We start from the raw sequence: 12365 nt of genomic DNA, 5'->3' as shown, positions 1-12365 counted from the left end.
CGACCTAATCCACCTCTTCAGCCCTTATCACAAATTCACATGCTATAATTTCCATTCTTTAAACACATTTCTTCACAGATTCTCAAACACACTAGTCCTTTAAAACTCCTTATTGTTAGTGTGTTGGTTTTTTCCTCTTCCTAAACTTTCACTGCCCCCTCTTTCATCCTACCTATCCTTCAACACTCAGGGCAAATATCCTTTCCCTCTGTGAAATGTTCTGTGGTTCCCCATGGAGGTATTTACTCTCTCCACTGTGTGTTTTATTCATCTCTCTGTCATACTATCGTACTTTATAGAATTACAATTTATCTACTGATGAATGTCTCCCCACAAGATCATGGGTTATCCACCTCATAACTCAGACACACTGGAGCTGGATTCAGTGGGACAGAAGGGGTAGAATTATAGTTATTTTGTGAAAAATCACACACAACCTATCTTAGCAACACTGTTATCTAACCTACAGGTGCCCCTACCTAAACTAAATGACTTTCCCATAGAAATTTATTACATTAAGATCAGCAGGCCCATGTGCTGCAGTAGGAATATCACAGAAACGAACAGCACTTGTTATCCTGCCAGACAGATCACTCTAAACAGTTAATACCCCGGTATCCTAGCTTATTAACAGTCTTCTCTAAGTTTGGATAGTCAATTTCCTAAAACCTTATCACTCTTGAATCTTCTAACTATAACCCTGAGGTATGCATGGCATTCAGCACCTTTGAGGGCTTTCTCTTCTAGAGAAAGTAAAAATCAGGCTTAAAAATTTTTTTTAATGTTTGTTTTTAAGACGGGGGTGCAGAGAGCAAGGGAGACAGAGGAACCAAAGTGCGCTCTGCGCTGACAGTAGAGAGCCGGACACGAGGCTGGAACTCATGAACTGTGAGATCATGACCTGAGCCAAAGTCTGACACTCAATTGGCTGAAACACCCAGGTGCCCCAGGCTTTAAATTTCTTAATGTAATGTCAACTTAGCTGTCTACTAAACTGATAATGCTGAACATATAAACTTTTATGATCAGCACACACTTAGATTTAGGTATCTGTTAACAACCTAAATCTCCAAAGCTGATGTTCATCTCCTATAAAGGGCCTAAAGCCAATTTAGATTAGACAGGAAGGCTGAGAGTTATTCTCACACCTGTCCACACCATTTTCCAACAGTCACCATGGACCAGCTACTCATGCTACTTTGTTTTACATGTATTTTCTTCACAGTAACACATTGATATAGCCAACAACTCCATTTTACAGATAAGGAAACTGACAGTAAAGTTAAAAAACAATTCCTAAAATAATGTCTTCAGAATACGAATTCCAGATGTTTGCCCTTTAAACTATAGCCCATTTAGTGGTGTGCTACAGTCAGGTCCACACTGACTCACAAGAGCCAACTGTTAAATTTTTAGGAACTGCACAAGCCACTGTTAAACGGAGCTATGATTAAAAATTAAATCATAGGGACACCTGGGTGGCTCGGTCGGTTGGGCGTCTGACTTCGGCTCAGGTCATGATCTCAGTTTGGGACTTTGAGCCTCACATCGGGCTCTGTGCTGACAGCTCAGAGCCTGGAGCCTGCTTTGGATTCTGGGTCTCCCTCTCTCTCTGCCCCTTCCCTGCTTGTGCTCTGTCTCTCCCTTTCTCTCTCAAAATAAATAAACATTAAAAAAAGAAAATTAAAAAAAAATTAAAGCATATAAGCTGACAGTTAAATAATAAAAACAAAGGTACTACTTATTCAAAACTCACTTCCTAAATATTTTAGTACACTTTACTTGAGGTTAATTACACTTATTATATATGTGTATATACATCTGTGTGTGACATACATGTGAATAATACTATATAATGGTGTGAAAACGAGTATCTCTTCTCAACTCTGTATTCAGTGATATCACTTTGCCAGCTTGAGACCGAGCACAATGGGAGTACTTACACAAAAGAAACTGGCAAATCCTACAAAGCATGGCTCCCCACGCCCCAAGTGGTTGTTACACATTACTAGCAAACCACAAGTTCGCTCCTTATTCTGAATAATCAGTTATTTCAATATGCAAAATTTGCAAAATGCAAAATGCAATTTTCAGCCTCTATCCAGAAACTCTCATTCAGTAGATCAGGGGTAGAGTATCAGCATGTATTTTGCAAAAGACTATCCTCTAAAAACCTTCTGATACATACCTGTAGCTGAGAAGTACTCTTTGAGATTTCTAAAGCAGTATTGTGGATCATATCGGATGTTAGAAGCTACAAACTTAAAACTGCACTACTTTAGGTTCCCAAAGAGAAGTCTCTACAAACTATAACGTGAAACTGTAACACAGCTTTTTTATCAAGGATCAAAGACAATCACAGGAAAGCTTCTATAAAGCGTAAATTATCAGAAACGTTTCTGTTTAAACAATAATCTTAATAAAAAGATTATAATATGAGACAACTAAGATATCCACATGAAAAAGAATAAGGCTGGACCATACATAAAAATTAACTCAAAATGGATCAAAGCTAAAGCTCTAAGATTCTTTGAAGAAAACACGGCATAAATCTTTGTGACCCTGAATTAGACAATGGTTTCTTAAATAAGACACCTAAAGCACAAACAACAACAAAAACACAGATAAACTGGATTTCATCAAATTAAAAACATTTGTGCTTTAAAGGACATCATCAAGAACATAAAATGATAACCCAAAGAATGGAAGAAAACTTTTAAAAATCATATGTAAGGAATTTGTATCTAAAATACATAGAGTTGAAGGGGCACCTGGGTGGCTCAGTCCGACTTCAGCTCAGGTCATGATCTCATGGTTTGAGAGTTAGAGCCCCACGTTGGGCTCTGTCCTGACAGCTCAGAGCCTGAGACTGCTTCAGATTCTCTCTCTCTCTCTCTCTCTCTCTCTCTCTCTCTCTCTCTGCTCCTCCCCCACTCATGCTGTCTCTCTCTCAAAAATAAACATTAAAAAAAATTTTTTTAAATATATAGAGTTGTTACAAATCAACAATAAAAAGACAACCCAATTAAAACATACGCAAAGGATTTGAATGAACATGTCTCCTGAGAAGGTATGCATGTCGCCAATAAGCACAGGAGACGATATTCAGTATCATTAGCCATCAGGGAATTGCAAAAACTACAATTAGATTACCATGTCACATCCATTAAGATGGCTATAATCGATGACTTAGGTAATAGCAAATGCTGATAAAGACATAGAGAATTGAAAACCTCCTACACTGCTAACAAGAATGTAAAATGGTGTAGCTGCTTCGGAAACCAATCTAGCAGTTGCCCAAAAAATTAAACATAGAGTTGCTGTATGATGCAGCAATTCTACTCCAGGATATAAATCCAAGAGAAATGAAAACATGTGTCCACTCAAAAAATTGTGTATGGATGTTCATAGCAGCATTATACCTAAAAGCCAAAAAGTGGAAACAACCCAAATGTTCATCTACTAATGAATGGATAAACATGATATGTTAATACAATGGAATATTATTTGGCAAAAACAAAGAATAAAATATTGATGTATCCTATAGTCTTTCATGAACCTTGAAAACTCTATGTTAAGTGAAAGACACTAGTCAAAAACAAAACCACATATTGCGTAACTCCAGCATTATGAAATATCCACAGCAGGCAAATCTATAGTGATCGTAAGTGGAATAGTGGTCACCTAGGGCTGGTGGTCAGTTGGATGATACAAGTGTGACCACTAAAGGGTACGGGGTTTCTTTTCAGGGTGATGAAAATGCTCCAAAATTGACTGTGGTGATGGTTGCTTGACTCTGGGAATATACAAAAAACCACTGAAATGTACACTTGAAATGGATGAACAGTATGGTATGTGAGTTATATCTCAATAATCTGTTACACATACACATAAATTTCTTAAAAAAAATTAACTCAGGAAGAGATTTCCATTTCTGAAAAACTGATGTCTTCTTTTATTCAATAAGTTATACTGAAGCATCGATTTATATATTGATATAAATTTATATACTTATACAACCACCAAATTATATATAATCATCAATTATATTTCTCTTCTGGCTTCATTACCAGGAAATTCACCACTGAATTTGTGGTCACATGTGCTTTCCTTCACCTAAGTTCTCTAGTTCAGCTTCCATCACCACCACGCCTGCTTTCACTGTTTTAATTTCTAAGTGTTCTACTGTAACCCACTTCAATCTTTCTTAGAAGCAAGCAGGATAGGACAGCTGACTGAATTCTGAAAACTTCAGGATACTTTTAGATGCTCAGGATGCCCACCAAGATACAGAAATCCTATGAAGTTCAGCTTGGGCTCTGCTAACCAATTCCCTTCACCTTAATTAACTACCATCAAGAACTAATTCAGAGAATTAGGAATTTTCCCAGAGGATGTTTTTCCTCTAAATTACATTATTCACATAAAACATTATAACCTGGTATTACACATTTACCATATATTTAGCACCCAAGATACTATTTTGAGTGGAACGTAAATAATAAATCACTACCGAAATTAAACTTTATTTTGGGAAATTCATTCCTACCCTAACAGGTGAGGATGACTCCTCTGTGTTTCGTTTCTGGGACTCAGTGTCCACATCTTGGCGCTTATTCTTCATTCTTTCTCTAAGATCCCCTGTAGGTCTTTCTGGTGACCTTTGAACCGAAAAAACAAAAACAAAAGAAAAACAAAACAACAAAAATCTATATTCATATAACATTTATAAGACTATATTTATAGAAATACCTCACAAATCAATAAAAATTTTCTAACTGTCCATGGCTCCTAATGTTCAGAAAAATAATTAATTTGCTTGAGCTTAAATATTAATATATAAATAATATGAGCATCACTTACAAGTTTTCTCCTAATACCAACCAGAAGTGTACACATTAAAATTCCATGGGGAGGCAGGTACTAGTGATAAGAATAAAAAACTGCATGTGAGCTGAGAAAAAGGAATTTGCAATTAGCAGCTTAACTTGTTTTTCTAAAAATCACATAAATGTATTACTTGTATTTGAAGTAAAAAGTCAGAAGATAAAGTTTTAAACCCCAACGTTGTAAAATTAATCAAAAGTCAACATTAGTGGTATTTTCATATGTACACGTATGTGGTTGGATGCAATGCCAACAACTGAGAATTACCCACCTCAAGAATCATGGCAAATATAGGATTTTTCTGTTATTCTTATAACTCTTCTTAAATTTGATATTGTTTCAGAACAGAAAATAGTTAAAGGATTCAAAGCAAGATTTAGGCAGCGGACTTCCTTTAATTAAGAAAAATCATACATACTTATATTCAACACTGTAAACCTTAATAACTTATACTGAAAGTTCGATAAACAGCTATCCAATTATTTTCACACCATTATTAAGTAAGAAAACAAAACAGAGATGGAAAACACACTATCTTTAAAGAATATTCCTAGAGGATCTTTAAAAAAGAGCAACAGAAGTCAAGGAGTGGTATGTCCCTCACTGGCTAACAAAAAATACTGTATACATATTTTTAAAGATAAAAAGAAATCACATAGACATTTACATCTATTTCAATAGTTGATCAAGCAAATCAATTCCTTTATCAATCAGTACAAAACAAATGATTAATGAAGAAATAATTCAGTTAACTCATGTTACAGGCTCTCATTAATATTTATATGTATATTTTATAAGACTATATTAAACACTTTAACAGTTAAATCTGACCTTGAAAGTGAAACTTATTATGAACCAGTACTTAAAGGCTTTAAATTTTAATTATGATGTACATGTAAATCTTCTGTGCCCTGGTTTCCTTTATATAATAAGACAATTTATTATGAACTTGTTTCTATCCTAAACAGCACCTGAGTGCTCTACATACAGTGAATGCTCAATAAATGACTCAAATATCTTGTGACTAAAAAAGCATTTCTGAAATACACGGGTTTTCTTTCCATCTTTGAATCACATTACGAACTACATTCTCTTCCCTATAAAAAAAAAGGAAAAAAAAGACAAAGCCAAAGAGGGTTATCAAACGGAAAAACATGCACAAAGTTAAAAAATCCTTTATTCCAAGTCTAGTAATGACACTGTATTTTTCCATTTTAGGCCAATTTCTCTGCCCATTTTCCTCAAAATTACCCCTTCTATAAAAATTTTCTGTCAGTTAACAACGAATTTCACAGATGAATTAAAGTATGTATTAAAGTGTGGTAATAACATAAACAAAACATTAAAATTATTGAAATACTTTACCCAGGTGTGTATTTTTACAGATACTTAAACATATAAAAGAAGTGGTTTTCCCACATTAACAGAGGGCACAGATGACAATCTAAATACAAATAAAACAGAGTATTCAGCATCACAAGTAAGCTAAAATGTATGTTTACATGAACAGAAAGCCAGTTCAGCGTTTGAATTTTAAATTCTATTAGGCCTCAAAATCTATACACACACACACATCAATTCACTTATTAAAAAAAAAACTGCAAATGCTAATGTTTGATTTTTACACTCTTGCTGTAGCCAAGGCAATCAGCACATTCAATTTTACGACTTGGTTAATTGTTTGTTTACCAATCAAGTTTAAACCGCTTTTGTGACAATCTTTACATATGTTACATATTTAAACACAATAACAAAATCGTGAACTGAACTGAAAGAAAAATAAAAGGGCTTTATTGAAAAATTTCATTTAGCTTTGCCTTTATCAAAGGCAAAAAAGATGTTCTAAATAGGTAGTAGTACCTTTATCCACATATAAATACATATTTTACATTAATACACAGTTTAGAGATTTGGCAGATGCATTTTAATCTACAGAGTCTGCAGTGGATTGTCTTTTGTCATTAAGATTTGAATTCAGAACATCTTAAAAAGCTAAAGTTATATCCATTTCAAATTTTAATATTTTAAGAGTTAAAAAGTCTCCCCTCAGTAAAAATAAATCCATAATATTCTATCTTAAACCATTTTAATACATAATGGGGGGGGGTAAGTCATACATACAAAAAAATCTGTTGGCAAAAACAATAAATACTGAGCAAATAATTTTAAAGCATACATTTTATTAATCTTGAAATTAACAACTAGAAAGATCTCGTTGATCTACCACCAAAAGAGAAAATCTGATCAAATATGTTTGTATTTCAGATTTTTATACTAGATAAATTACAAAAACCATCTTCTAACAGTATATGAACAATTCAAAGTTCTTAATTTACCTTCTATAATTGCTGCTATAACCTTTACCACGGGGTGAAGGGCCATGTACGAATCTACATGTGTTTCCATAGAGGCAGTTGCCAGTCTTCAGCCAATTACGGCACTGTGTCTAAGAGACAGATATTACTATGTAAATTTCAGATTTATTTCTGGATAAACGACGCTACAGGGACAAAATTAAAACAAATTCTACCAAAACTCCAGATAACCTGAGATACATTATCCCCCAAACAATAAAAATACCAGGGAAAAAAACATGAAAACTGTGACTCTTCTCATTCCTCTTTATGCTACTTGGTTTTAAAAATTTACTGAACATTCCTACAATAACCCGTTCACCTTTATGATACAAATCAGTATTTCAAGAATAGGATTATAAGACAACCCCTGTGACTGTTCTAGTGACAACTCACCTCTGCTGTACTGCCAGTGCTGGGTCCGAGCCTCTCAAATACACTGGGTCTTCGGGATGTGCTATCAGATATGGTCTTGGTATTTTCCACTGTGACCTTCCTTCTAATTTTTGACATTTTGTACTACTTTAACCAAAAAGAGAGAGAGGCAAAACTGTAAAATTCTTCCATTTTAAATTAACTGAGCCTATAACTTACATTTAGATAAAGCTGTAGATCACACTGCAAAATTATGGGGAATTTTTCTCAGGAGAAAAAAGGCATTGGAGAGGTCACAGGTAAACAGAGATAAACAGTTGGTATCTTCTAAGGCATACCTTCTTAGTAAATTTATAACAACTTTGGAACCTGTTGGCTACAATTTTACCTCTTCTGCAGAATGAATAATATTCTACTCATACAGTTTTCAAAGTACATTCAACCTCAGAAAACACACTGTAAAATGTTTAGTTTCTACGTTCCTTATAAAAGTTTCAAAACTTAGTTAACTATCCTTCAAGGAAAAGTTGTACTATCATTCTCTATCAACTACTTAACGGGAAAAGCTATGTCAAAGAGAACAGGAAATAAGATCAGGTGATAGCAGAAATTATGCTTTATACGGTTCATGACATTAGGTATATTCCAAAAAGCAGCTTGGGAGAAAAGTGAAAACTATTTAAGTATTTTCTCCACCTTACAGACCTTAAAAAAGAACAGTCTATTCAAGGACATTTATTTTCCAATTATATACATATAAAAAAAAAGTCAATGTTGATAAAATGACTTTCTTTCAAAATGGAACAGGCTACAGAACTAGAAGTCAAGATGTTTCTATAATTTATATACCACACTGACATAAAAATCAAAGATGCTAAAAGTGATGAACAGGCTACCTTACCATTTAGAAATAAGAAAGACAAATTGTACAAATATTTTACAAAAGTAAATAAAACATTTAAAACTGAAACCATAACAAAACAAATCCAAGTATATAATCAGGTGATTCAACTGGAAATGAAAACGTCAGATAACAGTATTATGATATACATTAGAAAACAATATTAAATTCCAGATCTAGAACAACTTAGTACATCACTCTGGGAATTGGGTAAGAACTGCCTAACTAAGACTCCAAAAAAAACCACTAACCCATTCAAATTTCATACAATCTAAATAGCTGAAATCTTATCAATAGTCAAAAGTTACTAGAATGAACAATCGCAGCCAAAGAGGCAAAAGTTCCATTTGGTACAGAACTGGTCTCCATAAAGTTCACAAATTCAAAAAGCTCTTTAATGTGGTTTCAAAACAAAGATACATAATTTGAAAGGAAATTAAATCATGAGAGTACCAAATCAAAACTTTAAAAAAATTATAAACAATATTTGGTTTAGTTAGATACTTCTTTTCAGGTCACATTTTTAAAAGAATCCTAAGAATAAGGACAACATTTGACAAATGAACAAAAGATAATGAACCAAGAGAAAAATAGGAAATGATAGAGTAGTTTTAAATTGGAAAAAAAGGTACAGTCTTATTCTTTAATATAAAATACAACCATTTTATTAATTAATATTTAGTAATTTAAAGAATTCAGAAAATAATTTTAGTTACAAATTTTTAAAAATTAGCATCGAGTGTCCCATAAATAAGAATTTGCTGCAACATGAAATCACATATGTGTCAAGTGTTCTCTGAGTAAGGAACTTTACAGCCAACTGTACATCCAACAGTTACTACTCTAAGATAATCTTTGATTTCATTCTCAGCCCAAATGAGAATTTACAGAGTAAAAGTTGGTAAAATTTCATGTACCCATTTGATTTACCAAACTAAAATGTTCTTTAGAGAGCTGAAAGCCAAGATAAAGGGAGCTGAGGAAAGATCTAGAAAACGTAGAGCTTTGATTAACTGAGAAAACCACTTTTTTACAATTTATATCAGAGCAGGAGGCAATAAAAAGTGAGTATGTCACAAAATATACAGGGAACGTTTAGAACAAAAGCATATTTAAAGTTTCATTATATGTTATTATAAGTACTAATACATAGATGCACATTATAATCCTCATTCACTAATTCAATTTTTAAAACATTTATTAATAAACTTAAAATTGAAGGAGTTCTAGAAGTTCCTTATTAGCTATTACCAGTTATTTAGAACTTGGAAAACAGGCACACCACCCCACCACACTGCCTCAAGAAGACTAACCCTAACCTTAACGTATTTCCCTCCACTCTCAAAGGAAATAGTTCTGCTCACAAAACTCCTATGTATCTCCGCATGCCAACACTTCCAACACACCCTCCTCCAAAAAAAAAAAAAAAAATTAATGGTAGTGCGTTCCATAATCGAGGCAAGAAGCTATTTATTATTATACCTAAAACACTGGTCATCTAGCATCTCCCTTCTTGTTTTTCTGAGGGCTCCTTCCTGCTCTGTAATCTGTTGCTTGGATCAGGACTCCACTACCCCCCTGACCTACCACTGAAAACCACAGCTTCTCTCTAATGCTAGATCATTAACATCAACTTTGAAGGTTTCAAAAGGTTCAGACTATATGTCAAAGATATTCAAGTGAGGACTAATGACTGAATCGTACACCCCTTCCTGTATTCTTGTCACTCTTTCCCACAGAGACAAAGCTGCTTGTACCGGTGACATCAAGAACTAGTAAAGATTCACCTACATAGTGATTATCACTAGAACTTTACTTTTAGCTACTGTTGAGTCTCCCAACTTAGGGGAAAACAGCAAAGAAATAAAAGTCATATTCTCAGCATCCAACAGTATCAGACCTCCTCTCAAAACTGCACTGACTTTGAACACCAAGTCTATGTTATAGGGTGGTCGTGGACAGAAAAAAAAAATCTGAGGCAAAGGGAAAAAGTAGGACTTGAACTTTTCTAATTGAAAGGAATAGGAATTCTTCCGATCATCTATCTAGGAACTTCCATCAGTAGTCATCAATAATAGTTACTTAAATATTATTACTGAAACATTCATGGTTGGCATAGACAAAATGCTTCATGTTTGCAAGGAAGACAAAATATGTTTTAAATCCTGTTTGTCTAGGGGCGCCTGGGTGGCTCAGTCGGTTGGGCGTCCGACTTCGGCTCAGGTCATGATCTCACGGTTCGTGGGTTCGAGCCCCGCATCGGGCTCTGTGCTGACGGCTCAGAGCCTGCAGCCTGCTTCAGATTCTGTGTCTCCCTCTCTCTCTGACCCTCCCCCGTTCATGCTCTGCTGTCTCAAAAATAAATAAACATTTAAAAAAAAAAATCCTGTTTGTCTAAATATATACACAAACCTGCAATACATGAAAAGCATTTACTCATATATATTAATTTATTACTTTAAAAGTATGTTACCAATTAATATGACTTAATTAGAATTTTCATTCTAAAAATTTGGGCCCTCAAAGGCAAATAAATACCACAACAGAAGGGCACCTGGGTGGTTCAGTTGGTTAAGGGTCCAACTCCTGATTCGGCTCAGGTCCTGATCTTACCGTCTGTGAATTCGAGCCTTGCTCAGTGCAGAGCCTGCTTGGAATTCTCTCTCTCTCTGCCCCTCCCCTGTGCAGTCTCTCTCTCTGTCTCTCTCTCTCTCTCTGTCTCTCTCTCTCTCTCTCGCTCAAATAAACAAATAACTTTAAAAAAAAGAAAAAAAACACCATAACAGAATAAAATATAGATATGACTGAGGGGGGAAAAACCTTTTTCAATTAACATCTGAACACGCTTCAATAAGCAAATGCTTCAAAGCATATGAGAAAAGTTAGAAACAAGGAAATTAAAAATGTAAATATTAAAGTCTTCCCTATCTCAGAGACTTTAAAAGCTCTCCCCCCAGATTTGTTTTCAAATTATTCTTTGATTTCAAACTGTCATCACACTTTCACCCACATTATCAAGTCTTTCCCAAACACCATCATTATCAAAGCCCAGGTGACACTGGTGAAAGTCTATTGAGTTATTTTCCTATTTCTCCCCTCTATTTGCACAGTAAATAAATATCAAAATTTTCATGATATCTTTTCAACTGAAAAAAGGAAAACAGGGGACACAAAGTTTGACTCTATTAAAATATAACAAAAGAGGGTCTTAATAAATGGAAACTGTCCCTCCTTTTCCTCCCAAACTTACAAATATGGCAATGTACTCAAAGCTACATACTACATAAATATGGCTAAGAAAGGAGAAACACATAGAAACCTCTTTTTAAATTATTAATTATTCCTGAAGCCTAATTACTAAAATTGTGTCAATAAAACATGTATCAATTCTAGTATCCTCACTACAATACAGAATTACATCTTCTTTTTTTTAATGTTTTTATTTATTTTTGAGAGAGACAGAGCACAAGGTGGGGGGGGGGGGTTGGAGAGAGAGGGAGACACAGAATCAGAAGCAGGCTCTAGGCTCTGAGCTATCGGCACAGAGCCTGACACGGGGCTCAAACTCACAAACTGCGACATCATGACCTGAGCTGAAGTCAGATGCATAACCAACTGAGCCACCCAGGTGCCCCTAATTATATCTTTTTGAGGCCTCAACTTCCCTTAGCACAAACGAAAACATAAATTATTTTAATCTGGATGAGTCGTGGCATATTAGGAAACTGTCAAATAATTAAACAATTAAAACTACATAAATGTACTAACTGGTACTAGAAGAAACCTCTACCCACTGAAGTTCTAAAATTAAAAGGCTTATATTAAAAATAAGGTCTCTTCATATCTAT

The 12365-nt window shown here is 34.5% G+C and overlaps 1 protein-coding gene across 8 annotated transcripts in view; it reads right to left on the bottom strand.

Annotated features, from left to right (window-relative positions):
* ZC3H13 (zinc finger CCCH-type containing 13) overlaps positions 1–12365 on the bottom strand; it is a 96437-nt gene that overhangs the window by 81926 nt on the left and 2146 nt on the right. For 6 of the 8 annotated variants that reach the window (XM_049646956.1, XM_049646961.1, XM_049646964.1 and 3 more), the window contains exons 2-4: positions 7638–7763; positions 7224–7333; positions 4550–4661 (exon numbers count right to left, since the gene is read on the bottom strand). In XM_049646956.1, the coding sequence (XP_049502913.1) occupies positions 4550–4661; positions 7224–7333; positions 7638–7754 (339 nt within the window). In that variant the 5' untranslated portion in view covers positions 7755–7763. The remainder of the gene's footprint in view (positions 1–4549; positions 4662–7223; positions 7334–7637; positions 7764–12365) is intronic. The other 2 variants (XM_049646957.1, XM_049646959.1) reach the window with 1 other exon arrangement.

The sequence above is a fragment of the Panthera uncia genome (assembly GCF_023721935.1).
Source record: "Panthera uncia isolate 11264 chromosome A1 unlocalized genomic scaffold, Puncia_PCG_1.0 HiC_scaffold_16, whole genome shotgun sequence".
Lineage (NCBI taxonomy): Eukaryota > Metazoa > Chordata > Mammalia > Carnivora > Felidae > Panthera > Panthera uncia.
This window is presented reverse-complemented; position numbering and strand designations above follow the sequence as displayed.